Here is a 21,688-nt window from a genome sequence, read left to right as displayed (position 1 = left end):
ACTTTTAATTTGAATAAACAGTTTACTGTTATAGACTTAAAACTATTAGCCTATAAATATTTACTTTAGTAAGTGGGCCACAGCATTTGCAGTGTATACACTCAACTTCATTGCTTTTCCTTGTTGTTTTTTAAACTTTTAAAGTTTTTTAAACTTTCCTTATGTTCTGAAATGTATTCTGATACAGATTTTCCCGACTTTAGTGTGTCAGAGCTTTAAACTGTTATCTGCTAACAGCCTGAAATGCGTACATGGTGGGCGTGAGATTCATTAGTACATTCAGATGCATACGCACTTCAGGAGCTTTATTGTGTGCATCTTCTAGACTAATACATAACCTTACTTCAACAGGCACCTTTGCATATACACACACAGACTAATGTATTATCGTAATACATATCTCATGCAACGTACTGTATTTTCCTAATAAAACAAGTTATATTTTATATATAGATATGAATGATCCAAACGTAGAGTGAAAATCAGAAAAAAAAACCGAACACTTATTGTAAAACCTAGGATTTTTTTTTATTTGTAAAAATCAGTTTAAACCGAAAACGCAGGGGCTTAGTTATACTACACATAGAATACTGTCTTTTATGAGATTATAAGCCTTACTTTCAGACGCTAGGAAAGCATAGCTCCCATTAGTTTCAAAACCACATTTGTTAGAACATAAGAATGGCCCTACTGGGTCAGACCAAAGGTCCATCTAGCCCAGTATCCTGTCTTCTGACAGTGGCCAGTGCCAGATGCGTCAGAGGGAATGAACAGAACAAGTAATCATCAAGCAATCCATCCCCTGTTGCTCATTCCCAGCTTCTGGCAAACAGAAAAAAAAAAATAAAGAATTATCAGTTTAGTTAACTTATATTAATATCAGCAAGTGGACAAGCCATAAATTTTTAAGATTTTACTTACTGAAATTTAGATGTTTAAATCTCAGAAGTGTGCAAAATCAAAACACGACTCAAAATTTGAGCTGAATTGAGTCAATTTTTACATGAACAGCTGCAATCTATACTTCTACTATATAAACATATGTTTAAAAGACACTATTAAAACTGTTTGCAGTGTTGTTGTAGTTATGTTGGTCCAAGAATATTAGAGAAACAACGTGGATGATCTGTGTGGAGCTCGAAAGCTTGTCTCTTTCACCAACAGACGCTGGTCCTAGAAAAGATATTACTTCACCCACTATTAAAACTGCGAAGTCAAGCATTCAAAAGTCCTGCTTATGCACTGAATGAGGCAGAGGCAAGGGCCTGAGCAAGGGAAGTATGTGATCATGTAATTAAAGGCTGTCTCCCCCTTGATGCATTTTGACAAACAGAAGCTGCACAAACAGCAACTTGAATTCTACTGTTTTTGTAATCTGAGTGCTCAACTTCACAAACTTAATATCCTTTTAACAGTTTTTTTTCATGTAATTTCCTCAGTTTTCATTTTTTAAAAACCACCTAACATCATCATGTGCAACTGTACCAAGCTCCTGCATGGATTTTCAACAGGGTTTGAACCCAGAAGCTTCAAATCCACGTCACAAATCTCGTCCATCTCAACTGAAATTAATGGAGTTACATCTCACTCCTTTTCTATACCAACCTAGGTAAAATTCGGAGGCAGTGTAGCTAAGTGAATGAGACCTGGTCTGCCTTACTGGAGAAGTGACCTTGTGCAAACCCTGTAAGACCTTTTTATAAGATGGGAGAAGTGATTAAACCCTACCTTAAGAAGGGGGAAGGTATCAGGTCTTGTTCATTAAGCAATATGAAAAGAATTAGTATTAGTGGAAAAGCATGGTCTTCTGGCTCTCAGATCAGTGCCCCTTTTCCCTATCGAAAAGCATCTTTAGTTTAGGAGAACAAGAGCAATATTCAGTTTTAGTTCTGTACGGCTGCTTCAGAACAATGCAGGAGCTTTCTTAGTCTACGTGATCAGCACAGAGATAAAACCATCGCCAAAACCATGTACATGATGGTGCAGAAAAGTCAAAGAACTATAGTTATCTATCTAAATTAAGTACAACAAGAGAATAGGTAGCTGGAAATCTGAGGGTTACAGCAGACATTCCCTTTACCCTCAGTCAATAGGAGAAGATGAAGTAAATTCAGGCTGTAAATGTTGAGCACAATGAAAGCATCACTCACATGGCTCCCAATGAGCATAGCTTTCTAGAAGGTTGCAGAAGCACACAACAGTGCACCTCACAGCAACAGTGAGAATACACACAAGCTACAATGACACAGAATCAGATTTGTCTTTCAAAACAGAGATCCAAGGATATCACATCAGGCAATTCACAGAAGGCCAACTGACCAGCACTGGCTGAGTGCAGACAAAGGCCAAATACCCTCAAAGGGAAGGCACCTGAAGCATTTTAAGCACCTAATGCGCAGGCTTATGCAGAACATTTTATTTTCACATGGAGCAGACACAATTACTTTGAAATCCAAGCATTTCTCCCGATTCACCATAACTGGATCCTAACACTTCTCTACATTTGAGCTAAACTACTAGAATACATTTCTATACAAAAAAGGGGGAAAAACCCAAACTATACACCTCTACCCCGATATAACGTGGTCCTTGGGAACCAAAAAATCTTACCATCTTATAGGTGAGACCGCGTTATATCGGGGCAGGGAGAGGAACCACTCCCCGCCCCAGCTCACCTCCGCTCCGCCTCTTCCCTTGAGTGCGCTGCCGCCGCTCCACTTCTCCCCCGCTCCCTCCCTTCCTTCCAGGCTTGCCGCGCCAATCAGCTGTTTCATGAATTTGGATATAACGAGGTAAAGCAGCCCCGCTCCCCGGAGCGCTGCTTTACCGCGTTATATCCAAATTCACGTTATATCGGACCGCATTATATCGGTGTAGAGGTGTACTTGTAAATTAAAGAAACTAAATATTTGAAAAAGAGGGAATGATTCTGAAGCCTCTTGTATTGCCTAAAACAAAAAGAACCGTTATAGACCAGGACATGAGATACCATTATTTGGACCTCCATGGCCTCCACCCTCCACCGAATAAACTGATTTAAAACAATTTAAGGGATCAGGATGATGAGACAGCATGTAGCCTTTACAGTTCATTATCTGGAGCAGCAGTTTCATCAGTGAAAAGATATTCAGTTTTGCAAAGTCTTCATTCCCAAATCAATACACAAATATATTCTGAGATTTGTTAAGAGGGAACAAGGACACTTTACATATTTATGTAAACATTTAATTTCCCCCCCTCTTTTCTGGTCAGACCTTCATATAAAGCAGTGTAGGATGAGCTTTTCAATATTCCCAGATTCATTCTTTCTGGCAGTTAAGAACAAAGTCAAGTGTGATAGTGTTTTCAGTGGTCTTGACCTTAACTAGGAAGATAATAAATGTGGTCTTTACCAAAATACATGTCACATTTTAGGAGATAACCCTGGACTCTAACTTTAAGAATGCTTTACTTATGTTCATAAAAAATAAGAACTCCAACAGTAGTTTACTTACCTCGACAATATTCCATTAAGATGAGCACCTCCCACACATTGTCACTAACAGAATTAACAGCACAGTCCAAATAGCCTACAATATTCTTGTGCCCAGAGAGTTCTTTCTGAAATCGGAAAAAAAAACAACACATCACATTTTGAATAACAAACGTTTAAATAAACTCTAGAAAGTATAAAGATACGTCTATATAGAAGACTGGAGAATTCTTGGGATATGGAGTCTTTCATCTCTACACCATGCTTGAAACGTCCTAGGTAACTGTTGAAAAAACATTCTAATAGCTACTTAGGAGCTTATGTCAAGTGAGTAGGTGCCAACTACAAGTCCCAGGGGACAGGTGCCCACTTCAAAGAAAATAGCTAAGCACCAAGCTAAGCACCAAGGATCAAACAGAGCAGAAACATAATTCCTCCAAAAGAGGACTTAGATACCATGGACAGGACAATGTGAACACGCTTGGATTGCCACTATTTATGCTGCACCCGTGTAGGTAGTAAGGTTCAATTTACAGTGCTGTCAGTTTGGAAACTTTATAAACACTAAGCACATGTCAAAAGAAAAATGTTCTCTGTTAATTTCATCATTAAGACAAACTCAAAAATGTTAAGATTTTGCAGCTATAATCATAATACACTGCAAACATTCATGGACTGTGTGTTACATTAAAAAGGACTAATGGAAAATAAGCCAAAATTCAGGCAACTTGATCCATGCCTGACAGTTTCCACAGCTGTCACAGTCCTTGCTTCTAAGAGGACTAGTGGAAAGTTATGAGAGCTTTCCCTCACAAAAGGATGTGAGAGTTACACCATATGAGCCTTCACTTGGTGCAGGAGCTTCTTTTTATAATTAGCGGCAAAGAGCTCCACCTCTAATGTACCCCAGCAGAGAAAGACCCGATCAAGCAACCATTTATTAGGGTCCAAAACCAGCTCTTACTATGACAACATTCTCTTTTCCAGCTAGTTAAGTAGCCAAAAGCAGTATATACTGGACAATTCCCAGTCCTACCTTCATAGATTCCAAGGCCAACTGGGTATATTGCAGTCATCTAAGGTGACCTCCCATATAACATACGCTGTATAACTTCCCCCAAATAATTCCTGGAGCATATGTTTTAGAAAAAGATCCGATCTTGATTTTAAAATGGTCAGTGAGAAAGAATCCACTACAACCCTCAATAAATTAATTATTCACTATTAAAAATGTACGCCTAATTCTCAGTCTTAATTTGTCTAGCTTCAACTTCCAACCATTGGATCATGCTATATCTTTGTCCGCTAGATAGAAGAGCCCATTATTAAGTATTTATTCCCCATGTAGGTACTTATAGACATAAACATATTACTCCTTAACCTTCTTTGTTAAACTAAATAGATTGAGCTCCTTGAGTCTATCACTCTAAGACAGATTTTCTCATCCTTTAATCATTCTCATTACTCTCTTCTGAACCCTTTCCAATTTTTCAATACTCTTCTTGAATTGTGGACACCAGAATTGGACACAGCATTCCTGCAGCGGTCACACCACTGGCAAATACAGAGGTAAAATTATCTCTCTATTCCTACTCTAGATTACCCAGTTTATGCATCTATGGATCACATTAGGCCTTTTGACCACAGCGTCGCAGTGGGAGCCCATGTTCAGCTAATTATCCACCATGACCCTCAAATATTTTTCAGTCCCTGCTTCCCAGGATAGAGTTCCCCATTTTGTAAGCACGGCCTACATGCTTTGTTCCTAGATGTGTGCATTTAGTTATATTAAACCACACATTGTCTGTGCATGCTCAATTTACCAAGCAATCCAGACCACTCTGTATCAGTGACCTGTCATCTTCATTATTTAATCCCTCCCTCAATTGTGGGTCATCTGAAAACTTTATCAGTAATGATTTTGTTTTCTTCCAGGTCATTGATAAATATACACTAAACAGCGTAGGGCTAAGAACCGATCCCTGAAGGACCCCTCTAGATGCTTGATGATGATTCCCCATTTACAGTTACATTTTGAGACCTATCAGTTAGCCAACTTTAAATCTATTTAATGGGTGCTATGTTAATTTTTCATCTTTCTCGTTGTTTAATCAAAATATCATGCAGTACCCAGACAAATGCCTTACAGAAGGCAAAGTATATCACATCAACACTATTCCCTTTATTACTCAAACGTCTAATCTCATTAAAAAAAGATATCAAGTTACTTTGACAGGATCTATTTTCCATAAACCTATGTTGATTGGCATTAATTATATTACCCTCCTTTGATTCTTTATTAATCAAGTTCCATATCAGGTGCTCCATTATCTTGCCTGGGATCAATGTCAGACTGGCAGGTCTATAATTACCCTTGTCATCTCGTTTACTCATTTTAAGTATTGACATAACATTAGCTTTCTGCCGCTCTTCTGGAACTTCACCAGTGTTCCAAGACTTATAGAAAACCAACATTACCAGTCCAGTTCCAGTAAGCTCCTCAGTTAGCTCTTAAAACTCTAGGATGCAAGTTATCTGGGCCTGCTGATTTAAAAATCTTTAATAGCGGTTATTCAATATGCTCCCGAGATACCAGTGAAATGGAAAGAGTATTTTCATATGAGACATCATCATCTGTTTTTTCTCAAATGCAGAACAGAAATATGTATTGAACACTTTTTCCTTTTCTGCGCTATTAATAATTCTACCATTGGCCTCTAATAATGGACCAAAGCCATTGTCAGGATTATTTTTGTATCTAATATACTTTTTTTAAAACTCATTGTCCATAACTCTGCAAGTGATAGATTTCTCCTGGTGTTCCTTTGTTCCCTGATAAATTTTCAACGAATTCTAGCTTTCGGTTTATATTGACTGCTATCAACGTCTCCTTTCTTCCATCTATTTTTTTTTTAATTATTATTCATAGCTGTCTTCACTTCCCTTCTAAATCGGGTCAGTTTTCTAACCAATACTGCCTTCTTCCTTGATTGTGGCTTTTGGAGCATCTAGTGAAGTGTTCTTAAACAACTTCCAATTATCATTCACAGGGATAGTTTTCCTATATAAAAGAATTAAGACCCTTGCCTCCCCATAGATTTATGGAGAACATGGTGGCACTGTCAGAATCAAGAGAACTTTTTGAAATACTGGTCTTTAATAATCCCTTTGATCAGGATCACTTGTCATGCTCTAAGGCAGAGGTGGGCAAACTATGGCCGGCGGGACCATCCTACCCGGCCCCTGAGCTCCTGGCGGCTAGCCCCCGGCCCCTCCCCCACTGCTCCCCCTCCCCCGCAGCCTCAGCTCACTGCTCTGCCGGCGCCATGCTTTGGGTGGCGGGGCTGTGAGCTCCTGGGGCAGCACAGCTGCAGAGCCTGGCCTGACCCGGTGCTCCATGCTGGGCTGCTGCCTGTCCTGGTGCAGCCGCGCCGCCAGCCACCAGTGTTCCAGGCAGTGCAGTAAGGAGGCAGGGAGCGGAGGGGTTGGATAGAGGGCAGGGGAGTTCGGGGGTGGTCGTCAGGGGGTAGGGATAGGTGTGGATAGGGATCAGGGCACTCTGAGGGCGGGAAACAGGGTGGTTGAATGGGGGCGGGAGTCCCAGGGGGCCAGTCCAGAAGGAGAGGGGGGCGTTGGACGGGGCGGCGGGGGGCAGCCAGGGGCAGGGGTTCTGAGGGCAGTCAGGGGACAGGGAGAAGGGGTGGCTGGATGTGGCAGGGGTCCCGGGGGGGGCAGTTAGGAAGGAGAGGGGGGAGTTGGATGGGGCGGTGGGGGGTAGTTAGGGGCGGGGGGGTCCAGGGGCGGACAGGGGACAGAGAGCGGGGGGGGGATGGGGCAGGTGTTCTGGGGGCAGTCAGGGGACAGGGAGAAGGGGTGGTTGGATGTGGCAGGGGTTCCCGGGGGGAGAGAGGGGGGCTGGATGGGGCAGCAGGGGGCAGTGAGTCCAGGGCCGGTCAAGGACAAGGGGTGGTTGGATGGGGCAGGGGTCCCAGGGGGCAGTCAGGAAGGAGAGGGGGGAGTTGGATGGGCAGGCGGGGGGCAGTTAGGGGCAGGGGGTCCGGGGGTGGTCAGGGGACAGAGAGCAGGGAGTGGATGGGGCAGGGTCCCTGGGGGGCCATCAGGGAACAGGGGGATTGCATGGGGCAGGAGTCCCAGGGGGGAGAGGGGGGCGGACTGTAGGGGGTGAGAAGCAGGGGGGGGGGGGGGGGGGGCAGACCATGCCTGGCTGTTTGGGACACACAGCCTCCCCTAACCGGCCCTCCATACAATTTTAGAAACCCGATGCAGCCCTCAGGCCAAAAAGTTTGCCCGCCCCTGCTCTAAGGATCTTTAAAAGAGTTGTATAGTACATTTGAAAGATCTGTTGCTCACCAGGAAGAAACATCAGATCAAAGCCATGGACCCATGAATATGCAGCCATATACAATATGCTTCATGTATTAGATGCTGATCAGAATGGACTTGATATAATTATAGTAAGGGCAGTACATGTGGATGTTGTGCCTTTCACAGAAATTCTGCCCTGGTTGTTGTAGCCTAGTACAGGACTGTTATGGGTTCTAAAGGATCTTCTGACCTACTTAAAAAAAAAAAAAAAAAAAAAAATTCTGCATCCTGCATGTTTGCTTCACATCTACCTTTGTTATTTCTTTAGTTTAAATTCAACTATGAGCCAGCTAACATGGGATGGATGTGGATCATGGGGAGGGGACAGGTAGAATGCGGGGGCCCCAGGTTGTGTGGAGGTCACATGCGCCCCCCCCATGAGGGCAGCGTACCCGAAAGAAATGATTTCTACTTGCACCACTGATACTAAGTGAGGGCACATAACCAAGCAGCTGCACCCTTCATATTATTTCTATATTGTGTCTAGAGTGTGGGTTGGCGTAAAAAAATGTATCATCTTACTTAAGACATCTACTCATTGCATATAGTTTAAAATATAAAGTTCTTACTGCTTTCTTCTCATGTAGAAACTTCAAAACTAACAAATTAAACCAGGTTGGGGTTGGAGGTTTTTTTGCACATCAGAATGGTTTACCGGGTTCCAATCAGTTACACCTGTAGAACCACACTGCAGACAAGATTGCTACAAGCTGAAAGTTAGAACAGGCATTTGCATGGCACTGTGGTAGCCGGCATCGCAAGATATTTAAGTGCCAGATGCGCTAAAGATTCATATGTCCCTTCATCTTCAACCACCATTCCATAGGACATGCATCCTTCCTGATGATGGGTTCTGCTTGATAACAATCCAAAGCAGAGCGGACCGATGCATGTTCATTTTCATCATCTGAGTCAGATGCCACCAGCAGAAGGCTGATTTTCTTTTTTGGTGGTTTGGGTTCTGTAGTTTCCGCATCTGAGTGTTGCTCTTTTAAGACTTTTGAACGCATGCTTCATACCTCGTCCCTCCCAGATTTTAGAAGGCACTTCTGATTCTTAAACCCTGGATCGAGTGCTGTAGCGATTTTTAGAAATCTCACATTGGTATCTTCTTTGCGTTTTGTCAAATCTGCTGTGAAAGTGTTCTTAAAACAAACATGCTGGGTCACCATCCGAGACTGCTATGACATGAAATATCTGGCAGAATGCGGGTAAAACAGAGCCAAAGACATACAGTTCTCACCCAAGGAGTTCAGTAACAAATTTAATTAACGCATTATTTTTTAACAAGCATCTTTAGCATGGAAGCATATCCTCTGGAATGGTGGCCAAATCATGAAGGGGCATACGAATGTTGAGCATATCTGGCACATAAATATCTTGCAACACCAGCTACAAAACTGCCATGCTAACGCGTGTTCTCACTTTCTGGTGACATTGTAAACAAGAAGCGGTCAGCATTATCTCCTGCAAATTGTAACCAAGTTTGTTTGTCTGAGCGATTGGCTGAAGTAGGACTGAGTGGACTTGTAGGCTCTCAAGTTTTACATTGTTTTATTTTTCAATGCAGTTATTTTTTGTACATAATTCTACATTTGTAAGTTCAACTTTCATGATAAACAGATTGCACTACAGTACTTGTATGAGGTGAATTGAAAAACTCTATTTCTTTTGTTTTTTACAGTGCAAATATTTGTAATAAAAAATAAATATCAAGTGAGCACTATATACTTTGTATTCTGTGTTGTAATTGAAATCAATATATTTGAAAAAGTAGAAAACATCCAAAAATATTTAAATAAATGGTATATCACTATTGTTTAATTGCACAATTAATTTTTTTAGATCGCTTGACAACCCCATTACAAGCATCATTTAGCCAGCAGAACCTTGATTGTCACATATAGTACTTTCAGAGCTTACAGTTAGAGTTCACAGATCTGTCAGAAAATTTTTTTTTAGTTGTAAACAGAACACATTTGACACAGAAACAGACTAACTGTGGAAACCTACATTGCTATTTTTACCATCGCTTTTACAGAATTATACTTTAGAACAGTTTTAATGTTACTTGTTACATGTAACACTTCAATTGCTACGGGGAATTGTGATTTTGAGGTTTAGAAAGGAGGCGGTCAATGAGAGGATCTCTTTCACATGATTCACAAGGTAAAAAATTTAGAAGGATAAGGGATATGCTGTCTTACTGTTACTCTCTTTTTTTTTTTTGGTAGTGTGCATATTCTCTTTTATACATGGAAGAGAGTTTGTCTTATAAGACTAGAGCAGTACATTTGCATGTTCTCAAACCTTTTAACTAGGAGTCAGAAGGTTGAAGAGCATGAACACATTAGCAACAGCTTTCAGGAAACAACAGCGTTCAGTGAAGAAATTCTAACATAGGCTATTGAGTACAAATAGAGATACTAATACTGAGATTGCTAAAAAATGAGTTTTAATACTGCAAGGTTGGGCCCTAAAGCATTTGCACATTGCCCCCGTGGCTTGTTGCATTAACACCAGCAAAGGTGCCTGCACTTGACCTTCACAAATCAGTCACTCCAGATATAATCCTGAATCAGAGATAAAGACTTTTACCCACCTCTTCATTCAGTATTATATGTTTATATTTGCTGCATTTGTGGCTGCTGCTGAGATGCACTGAAATCATCTTTGAGAGAGAAGGGGTTCACAAGAGTTTCTCTCCAATTCTACTCCTTGACCAGCTAAGAGTAACTAAAGCACAATTCACACTACATCTTCCAAAAGTAGAGGATATCTATATTCCTAATCTCACCCCTCTAGAAAAATAAAGCTGCAAAATTTCCATTCAAATCCATGCCTGGCTGCATACCATCAAATAGTTGCTTTACTTACCATAAAGAAAAGGAGTACTTGTGGCACCTTAGAGACCAACCAATTTATTTTGCCACAAGTACTCCTTTTCTTTTTGCGAATACAGACTAACACGGCTGTTACTCTGAAACCTTTACTTACCATAATTGTTATTTCTCTTTTGCAAATGTTGAGGTCAGGCACGTTATTAACATACATTCGTTTCAATGCACAGCGTACTCCACCATGGGTACGCACCAGGAACACAGTGGAAAAGCCACCTGAGGAAAAAAATTACACAAAAGTTAGACCACTAGAATTTCCATTATTCCTTTAAAAATGTATCAAACCACGATAAAACATGATTTTTTAGAACACTTTTTTAATCAAGTAGGAAATCACTGACACTTTGGTCCTCTTGTAATTGTACTTAATTGTTGGTTAACAATTTAAGGCAACTACAATATGTTATGCAGTGCTATTGCCTGAAAAATGTTTATTTCACATTAATGTTAGTCTGTCAACTCCTGCAGCTTGTAACTGTTGCCATTTGCAGATGACAATGAAACTTTTCTGAGAGGTTTAATCCAGGATGAACAGTGCCATGTTTTATATTTTTAGTTCTATACTTACTCACAATTTTTAAGCTTTATATGGCAAATTCACCCCATCTTTCATCAAGTACACAACCTAAACTCAAGTTTAGGAAATTCTTTTGGCACCCTAGAAAGCTAGGGGGTAGGCAAAGTAGCTTGAGAACTGTAAAGATAAAGCCTTTAAAAAGGTCACAAACTTGAAAAAGATACTTGCTAATTGAATTTTGCACACAATGCAAGTGACAATTTAAACTTAATCTGCTTTTATACTGTTGATCCCCTTGGCAACACATATGTACATATCCAAGAATGAAATTAAACTCTCCCTTCATCAGTCAGATCAGACCCCATCTAAAAGCAACACCATCAATACGAAATGCAAATTTCAGTTTCAAGTGTTACACACACTTGAGTCATCCTGTCAATTTTTGTCTATTTTTGTTTTTAGTTTTTCTCCTCACCTTGCTATGATAAGAACCATACAAATAATAGGTAAAAACAACTGTACAGGGAAAACAGTGAAACTGCATATGCACAAAATGCTTTCAAATGCACTAAACCAACAAAAAACCTTTTTCCCTCTCTAATGTTCATTACAGTAATCTTCGGGGCTGTTTGTAACAATAGTAGATTTGAAAACTATTCAAAAGTGTGATTTTCAAGTCTGTAATGTCTTAAAGTCCACATCTTTCCCACACTTCTAGGCAAACTGTCTCAACTCAGCAATCAGGGCTCTCCATAATTCACTACAATCTGATCATGAGTCTGAATACTCATCTGGGAATTATGACTCAACAATGCAGAAAATGAAAGGTTATAAAACAAGGATGGAAATGCACAAATACAAAATGAAATGCTTAACTACTATGACAACCATTTCTCCTATTCAAAAACGCATAAATTTTTAAAATTACTGTAATATAATCCAGAAATTAATCCACCACTTAAGAGATATAATGGCTCTCTTGACAATTTGCACTGGAAAAAGGAGAGGGTGATCATATATGAAGACATCCTTAAAAACATTCTGGCAAATAGTTTTTAAAAGTTTTCTAGAAGTGTTAGTATGGGCCTCCCAAAAAACACAAGAGAAGGTATTCTGAGATACTGAAACTGTCATTGCAAATGTACGTAATGTAACATTTATGCTCTCTTCAACTATTTTACCTAAAAATAGTAAATTCATGGTGAAGCAATTTAAAATTGTTTAAATTCCTTAGGTGGGTGGTGTTTTGCGTAGGTTTGTTTGTTTTGTTTTTTTTAAGATAATCATGATTTAAATCCAGTTGAGACTTTGTAAAATGCATTTGAAAATGTGTGCTATAATGAAATAACACATGGTGGTTTATTAAAATGCCTGAGAGTCTCTTATTTGATTTTTACAAAACTGTTATAGACAAAAACAAAATATTGAAAGTTAAGACTTTGATCCTGCAAGCACTTAAGCAGAGAGGTAATTTGTCACATAAGCAGTCCCACTGACTTCAATAGGACTACTCAAATGCTTGAAAGCAAAGCATGTGCACATACGCATTTGTAGCCTAGGAGTTGAAAATTTTATTTATTAAGAAATTTTCACTTAGAGGCAAAACATCCATCATTCCAAACCAAATTGCTTCACTGTTAAAAGTTATTTAGGAATGAAAACCATCAACACTGTTTTGCTGGCTAGAGGCTGCCTAGACTTTTGTAGCTATATTAAAAAAAACATGAAACAGAAAAGCTTCTTAGGATAGTTTGAACAAAGAATCTCCTTTCTACACTTAGAAAAGAGAAGGGGAGAAAGTTACTCTCCAGAAAAACAAGGCATCTGTTCTTTAACATACAAAGAGAGGTATCTTCAGGAAGTATCTAGTTAAGGTGTTTACACTTTTCGGTAGGACTCTTGAGCAAATCATCTTTGAGCACTAATAAGAAAAGGAGTACTTGTGGCACCTTAGAGACTAACCAATTTATTTGAGCATAAGCCTTCGTGAGCTACAGCTCACATGGTATGCATCCGATGAAGTGAGCTGTAGCTCACGAAAGCTTATGCTCAAATAAATTGGTTAGTCTCTAAGGTGCCACAAGTACTCCTTTTCTTTTTGCGAATACAGACTCACACGGCTATTACTCTGAAATTTGAGCACTACTCTTAGTCTAATTTTGAAGGCAAGTCATAATGAATGTTTAGATTATGGTTGTGAACTGCCAAAATGGCAGCAGTGGGAAAAGACTGTAGCCCCACAAGCCCTTCTGCTTCCCATTACCTATAGCCAACAGTGCTGAGAAGAGAGACTGAGGAAGGCTAAGTTTGGGAGCCCACCACCAACCCATCAGACATGGGCTCGTTGGAATCTTACCTGCTCTTAGGAGCCTCAAATGCTAGGCATGAGCATTAATAGGTTACTTTTGACATTTTTGGTGGCAGTGTAGCCCTGACCAGACTGTTTTAGTGAAAGCCTATTTTAGCCTTGCAGGTAGCCTGCAATAGCAGCTTTGAGATGTGTGAACATTGATCTCAGTTGGGAGTTAGCTCAGATGCCCAGTAATTTAAATGTCAACTTTGTTAACTACCTTTCTGCTGATCAAAGCATGTTAGAAAAAAAAAAGGAGGAATCACATCTACAAGTGTTAATTTTGTAGATTGCCTGCAAGGAATGGGAGAAGGGGAAGGGGAGCCTCAAAACCCCATACCTCCAAGGGGCTCCTTTTTCCCTCTGCATCTATGAGAAAGGCAACACAGCTTCTTCCCACTTCACTGGGACCCGATCTGCAGTAGGAAATCAAAGGTCCCCTCACTGCCAGTACAGTTTACAGCAGCTGCACTACTCACAGCCTCTCTATTACCACGTTCTCTAACCCCAGTCCCTCCAGCCCCTAAAGATGCATGGAGTTGGCAAGATTCTCAGAGCTGAACTGTTCTGAGGAATGCTTCTGAAGCATACACACGTACTTCAAGAGTGTCCCTCAGTTATAGCCAACCCTATCATTCTCCTGAAACTTATCTCAAACACAGAGACCAAAAGGAGACAGGATGCCCTGTTTGTAGTCTTCCATCTGAAATGCCAAGGACTCAGAGCTTCCGAGTTCTCTGTTGTTACGTGGATTAGACTATGTATTGTGAAAGCATACAAGACATCGGAGATTCTGGTTCCAGAAGGAATCAGGGCACACTACACATGATCCCTGGTGACCTTATGGGCAGAAAGAGCTAGTGCATCCACAGCAGAAATTTGTAAGATAGCATCCTGGTCAAATGCTACCACTTTCATCAAGCACTACAAGGTGGACTTCCTGTCCTCTGCAGAGGCATCCTTTGGCAGGAAGGTGCTGCAGGTTGTGACTTGGAAATGATTTTGCCCTTTGAGTAAGTATTATTGTGACCGGGGTCCCAGCTGGGTGCCAGCTGAGGTCACTCAATTAGGGTGAACTGCAAAGAATGGGGCAGGTAATCCCCAAAGCTGGTGGATATTTTCAATACTTAGATTTACCAAGCCAGCACAAAACAGATTCTTTGTTACCTCACTGGTTGCCCGGAAGTCAACACCACAGTTCCCTTGAAGTAACCCAGCCTCAGGCCTCCATCCAGATACCCAAGTCAAATATGATGAAGATTTCTGAAAATCTTATTTCATCATATAAAAGACAAAGTTCTACCAATCCCAAAGGATCGGACACATTACCTCCCAGATTAATGAATATTTCAGATCTTACCCAAATACACGCATACAGCCAATTCTTAACAACTGAACTAAAATTTATTTAAAAAGGAAAGAGTATGGCTAAAAGATCAACATACATACAGACAATTCTTAAGGTTCAGATACATAGCAGAGACAGTAAGCTTTATAGTTGCAAAGAGTTCCTTTAGAATTTAGTTAATAGGTTGTAGTCCAATGTCACCTTCAGGGAGTACCAGCATAACTGGGATCTCAATCTGACAACTCAAACTTCCCCTGATGAAACTTAAGCGGATCTGAGATAAACAGGATTGGGGCCCAAGGATCTTCCATACAATTTCAGGCCTTATTTGATAAATTGGAGTCCCTCAGGGAACAACAGGCCCTCATTTCTTAAGCATCGTTGTTAACTATTCACACAGATTAACATAAGGCCAATGGCCTGTTTCTCCACCATTTACAGATGATTTGCTGTACATTTCAAACAGATGAATACAGAGATATCCTGTGTTTTCAATTCATTTAAATGCTAGGGTGTTCTTTTGATCTTTGAATTAACAGAATACAGCATAGACAGGGACTGTTGATTACACTGTTGACCTCTACCCATATACAAAACACAAACATTATCTCACCATATGTCTTTAAGAGTTGAATTTTAGTAATTTATTCTGCAGGATGTTTAACTCTTTCTGGCCACGCGTCACAATCAAGCACAACAAGGTGAACTTCCTGTCCTCTGCAGCGGCATCCATTGGCAGGAATGTGCTGCAGGTTGTCACTTGGAAATGATTTTGCCCTTTGAGTAAATATTATAGACGGGGAGGGATACCATTTTCCTTTTTTTGACCTTTTCCTATAATTCTCAGAGCCCCTCTGACACGTACAGTTGTGGCACTTCTCTTCAGTGGGATACTGTGGCCTTAGACAGATTGAAGGTAGAACCACTTCTTTGGAAGCAATGAAAGAAGAGTTCACCTTCATGACAAACGATTCTGCAGTTCTGAGCACCGCCTCATCCTCATGGGGTCCTTAGGCTAGAACTCCCCTTCTGAGGGGATAACCATATTTTTAGCCAGGGACGCTATGGTAGCAAGAATCTTCAATATCTCTGTAACTGCAATTTTTGGTTCCTGGATCTTACAGAACTTAAGATCATGTTTAATATGTCCTTCTCTGACTTATCCCAATCATCTCTTATTACTTCCTCAAAAGAGGAGTGTAGAAGAATTGCAACCGCAGGGGAAGATGCGGGGGGGGGGGGGGGGGTGTGTTCAAAGGCTTACTCTTGGGATTTTGTTCAGACTGAATCTGAATCACAGATTCAACCTTGTTAAACATGGCCTCAAATTTCTCAAGTGGAAAAAACCTTTGCTGAGTCTTTCCCCAATCCTGATCGGAGTCACAGCCCAGCAATTCACCATCCTCTGTGGAAGAGACCAAGGAAGGAGAAGTCAAAGGACTCATAACTCCTAGATCTTTTACACTTTCTTCCCCTATTTTACTTGGATTTTTTAGCTTCTTTAGCTCGCTTACAGATCATACAAGCTCTCTAGTGGCTTTGATAAGGCCTGTTGGAGCTAGCCATACTGAGAGCCTTAAGTGCTTTTGTGAGATCTCTGAGTCCTTGTCTACTGGGACCCATCCAAAAGATACTTTTATGAAGCTTTGAGAATCCAGATATTACAAGTTTTCATTCACGTGCTATATATTTCCACATCTTTTAGTCCAGGGATTATCAAATATATTTCTAAATTACAATTTGTTTGATTAGATTAAGTTACATTTTCCTCCTCTCCACAAGAACACATGCAAAGTAAAATTCCATGAAAGCCTGAAGTAGACCTTTCACCTGCTATGGCTTAAACTTTTTTTTTCGTCTTAAATGGGCCAGTCACCAGTAGCAATTTAAATACAAATATGCAAGTAACTGTAGTAGGTAATTTAAACATAAGAACAGCCATACTGAGTCCGACCAAAGGTCCATCTAGTCCAGTATCCTATCTTCCCACAGTGGCCAATGCCAGGTGCCCCAGAGGAAATTAACAGAACAGGTAATCATCAAGTGATCCATCCCCTGTCACCCATTCCCAGCTTCTGGCAAATAGAGGCTGCCCATCCTGGCTAATAGCCACTGATGGACCTATCCTCCGTGAATTTATTAAACCCTCTTATAGTCTTGGCCTTCACAACATCCTCTTGCAAGGAGTTCCACATGTTGACTGTGCATTGTTTGTTTTAAACCTGCAGCCTATTAATTTCATTTGGTGGCCCTTAGTTTAAGCCTATGAGATAAATAATACCAGTACCACCAATGGGCCGGAGCCAAAACATTCTACATTGGCATGATCTATTTATCAGTGCTGTTAAATACAAAATAAATTCCATGGTAAAACATGTTCTCTACCTGGATAGAATAGTACACCTAGGCACTGGAGAGGGAAGAGATTTTTCTACAGACAGCTTTTAGTATGGCCAACAAGAGCTGTGTAATTTGAATATATTCACAGGAAGCTAAACTACTACTGAAAACAAAATAATATTTGGTACACCTACTCCTGCTTGGGAAAATCCATTTTTAAGAAGTCTCAGATTCAGAAAAACAATACATTAGCCATGCTACTTGTGACAGACTCTTTACTAGGCACCTTCACCCATATGCAACAGACTCAGGAAGTAACAGGTATGAACTAAGGGTAAAATTCTCAAAAGCATTTAATTCACTTAGTGCCCATTAGGCACTTGTGAAAATTTTACCCAAAGTCTTTGATTGGGCTTATATCCATGGTGACAGGATGAAATTTCAAAGCAATTACAGTCACATTCATGAGTCTTATATATAAGAATATTAAGAAATATAGTATTTTTCAGATAAATTAATTCCTGCATTTTATTCCACTTTATTTATTGTTTTATGAAACTAATATTTAAAACCTTCCTTCTTCTCTGACCCAACACACCAATATTTTCAAATCTGTACCCATTTATTGGACATTAACATTTCACAAATTTATCTCTGGCCTTTTTTTTTTTTAGCCGAATACCCAGTCGTTTCCATTTGATATCTGCCCTTGTCTATTTGTTTCAAGCTTATTAAAAATACCTCTATTTCTATGAGCTAGGAATACAGGACAAGATTTTCAAGAATTTAGGTGACCAACCTGACAACTTAAGGAGACCCTGATTTTCAAAAAGTGCTGCACACCAACTCCTGAAAATCAAGCACTTTTTAAATTGTCTCCAGTTAAGTATAATAAAAAGTTGAAGTATCCCAAATTACCATTCACTTTAAGGTATAGCTTGGCTAGACCAATTAAAGCACGCTCTTCTAAAGCACATTTGACATCATAACCAAACCTGCAGCGTTGTGTCATGTAAATTCAAAGTGTGTATCACACAGACCTATGCCACTGTACGCTACCAAAATGTTTCAGGGACATTTAGTGAGGCAAATCAGCATCAGTATTTTGCTCCTTTCTTATGGATTACATATAAGAAACTTCTGTACTTCTATTTTTGATTTGCCTACCCATGACCAGCAGCAACATATCAATATAAGCTTACATGCACAGTACCCCAAGAAAGTGAGAAAAGATTAAATCCAAGTAAGTTTGCAATGATGCTTACAATTGATAAACATCCATGAATTTTTAAAATGTCCCACAATTGTACAGTTCAAGAATTTAACTATCAAGCTTCATCAGGATTTTTCCACATGATATCAAGAACTACCCTGAACAGTAGAAAGTTCAGTCATTTTATATCGATTTTAACTTTTAATTAAAGTTACAAGAATTGCAAACCTTTGAAAAGACTATATTGTTAATTCAGCATCTACCATTCCAAAGAAAAGATTAAAAAATAGAATTTTGCATCTAAGGTAAAAGGCTTTTTCCTTCTCAATTAGGATAAATTAAGGGCCTCTAAGAGACATAATCAACACGTTTTTATAAACTTTCCCAAACAATTCATTTCTGAAGCAGAATGTCTAAAAGTATGAATACTGGAACCAAAAATAAAAGTTTGGACTGAGGTCTATCAACCTTAACTATAGCACTGCTTTCACTAGCTGCCTTTTTTCTATTCATTAAAAGCAAGATCCAAATTTCTCTAACATTACAAATAATTCATGGACTCCATTGTTTAAGGCACTAAAATACTTTGGTTCTTTTAACAAGGAAGTGTGGTAATGAAGTACCATAATTAGTAATGCAAGGTTAACAGATTGCTTTCACTGCCAGTAATATCCCAGCTAAGTATGCAGATTCAAATGATAACCCATTTTCACCTATACATTTTATCCAAGAGACACTTGTCACTACAAGAATTAATCTGAACAGTCTTAGAAATGAGTTAATATAAAAGTCAATCAAGTTTATGCTTGGTCATAAATCACAATCATTTTGGCTTCAACTTTTTTTTTTTTTTAATAATAAAGAGTCAGCTTTTACAGCGCTTTATAACTGGGTGCTATGAAACTGAATTCATAAGAAGGTATCAAGATTTACTTGTAATTAAACATAATATCAATTATGCATTTTGGGGCTAGAAGTACTGTAGTGTTCTGCAACACATCTGCAGCCATCCTCTCACAAAGGGGAAACATACTAATTGAAAGCAGGGCTTAATCTTGAATTTTAGAGACATTAATCTGGCCTGCCCCCAATCTGGTTAGAGACAGAGTAGTCACTTCAATATTATATGGACGCCCTAGAGAAAGCAACCTTTCAAATCTAGACCAACATATTGTACAAAACATCCTTAAACATTTTGCTCCTGACATGTCTGTTACAAAAACACAAACTGCTCTTAAAATGCTGGAACCTGAATCCCTGCATTAAATCTTCCCAAAATGGGGACACCAGACTACATCTCCAAATTATGCAAAAGAAAGACTTGATGTGGGTTTACATTAAGGATGAGTAGTTTGATCACCTGTCTGAATATTTTATACATCTCATCCCTTACTACACCAATGCACTTCAATCTGCAGCGTTTCCTTTATATTCCAACATGATGTTGATTTAAAGATGCAGACAAACAAAATGCAACAGCGCCTTCTTTGATGTTGAACTTAACGTTATATTCATACACAACAATGAGAAAATTTAAAGTTATGGTTAGTAGTCATACACAAAAACTTTGAAATGTAGATTTGGAATATACAAAAAGAAACTTCTCAATTAATTCTTTATAAAAAAAAAGGACTCACTCAAACAAGACTTCCTATAACTGAATTTCTTATCCAACAAATAAAAAGGTCATGTGTACAGGACAGGAAAAATTCATGTTTCAGTTTAATCTCATTTATACTAACTGTTGGTGTTACTTGTGATGCCATTAGATAAACTCAAACATGATTAAACTGACGAAGAGGGAAAGCTAGAAGTGCCTCCACTAATTTCCAATGAGAGGTCTTCAAATAAAAATCCATCATTGCTTACCAACGTCATAACTACACACTATGAACTGGATGTCAAAAGAAACTGCATAAGCCATCTAATTCAAAAGCTTCTCATCACATTCTACCTCGTTATTTTTAGGTAAAACGTACAGCAATTTTGTAGTAACCCAATTTCCAAAGATCTGCAGACAATGAAAGCGTAAGGAAATTATGCAAGACCTATCAGGATATTTCAGACACTAATGTTTTCAAAATGAGGGTAACTGATCCTTCTCTCAGCCTCTTATTCACAGAAACTGTCTTAACAGCTTTTTCATTTCCTTTATATTTTAAAAAGATTATGCTATTACTGATTGGTTAGAAGGATGAATTTCCCCCCCCCCATATGCAATTAAGCATATCTTTTAGTCTACAGATAAAGTCGTACAAGTGCAAGCTCACCCCTCAGATTCCCTCCACTCAGTTAACTGCAACAATCACCAACTTCTAATTGCATCATTTAATAGTGCTGTGTTATTAGAATATCTGACCGGCCTAAGCTAGTTCTTCTGTAAAAAACCAAAGAGCTCTTAAGTAAGTTCAAGAAACGTTCAATTTCGGATGCCAGCAAACATGTGATAGTTACAGAAGAGTTTAAAAACAAATAAAGGTTTTTCTCCAAAGATACAAACATTAGTCATTGACATGTCCCATTCTAAGGAATATACTTCTAGTTCTGCCTTGTGAATTTCTATTTGCTGTTTTATTAACTGGAGAGATGTCTTTTCAATTAAAGATAAAATCTTTATGTTTAAAAATGTAATCTAGTCCAGAAGAGTTAGTGATAGAAACAAGAATTTATTCTGACTTTAACTAGTCTAATGTCAAGTCTCATATGTATTCAGGGCTCAAACCTTGGAATGGATCTAACTATAACGCAACCATAACTTGTGCAGAGAAGCAGTAGCATACTGGATCACCTTGAGGCTTTGGCCACCTATACTGTCTCCCTTCTTTTAAGAGCCCTGCCATTAGGACTGTTCTCTTCTCAAAGTATTTGCTGCAAAACCTGGTAGGCTGCTGTAACAGATAATGCAATCCCATGTGATATCGCTGGGGCCCATATTTTATTAAATGTATGTATCACTGTGGTCCAAGGATTGTATGCGAACGCCAGGGAGCAGGGTTGCCACAATTCCTCCAGGAACCAAAAACAGTGGGGGGCATTAAGGTAAATCACTTAGGTTTTAAACACTGCTAAGCAGGTACCACCCACTGGGGAAGCTTGCATATAGTGGTTCAAACTGGGTTTTCTAGAGACCAACAGACAAAGAAAGGGCATAAGAAGGCTGTG

General features: G+C 39.4%; 1 protein-coding gene across 1 annotated transcript in view; it reads right to left on the bottom strand.

Annotated features, from left to right (window-relative positions):
• Positions 1-21,688, bottom strand: part of BMP2K (BMP2 inducible kinase) — a 104,341-nt gene that overhangs the window by 61,883 nt on the left and 20,770 nt on the right. The window contains exons 2-3 of the mRNA XM_037896740.2: positions 10,856-10,974; positions 3,495-3,600 (exon numbers count right to left, since the gene is read on the bottom strand). Of these exons, the coding sequence (XP_037752668.1) occupies positions 3,495-3,600; positions 10,856-10,974 (225 nt within the window). The remainder of the gene's footprint in view (positions 1-3,494; positions 3,601-10,855; positions 10,975-21,688) is intronic.

This window comes from Chelonia mydas, chromosome 4, assembly GCF_015237465.2.
Source record: "Chelonia mydas isolate rCheMyd1 chromosome 4, rCheMyd1.pri.v2, whole genome shotgun sequence".
Taxonomy (NCBI): domain Eukaryota; kingdom Metazoa; phylum Chordata; order Testudines; family Cheloniidae; genus Chelonia; species Chelonia mydas.
This window is presented reverse-complemented; position numbering and strand designations above follow the sequence as displayed.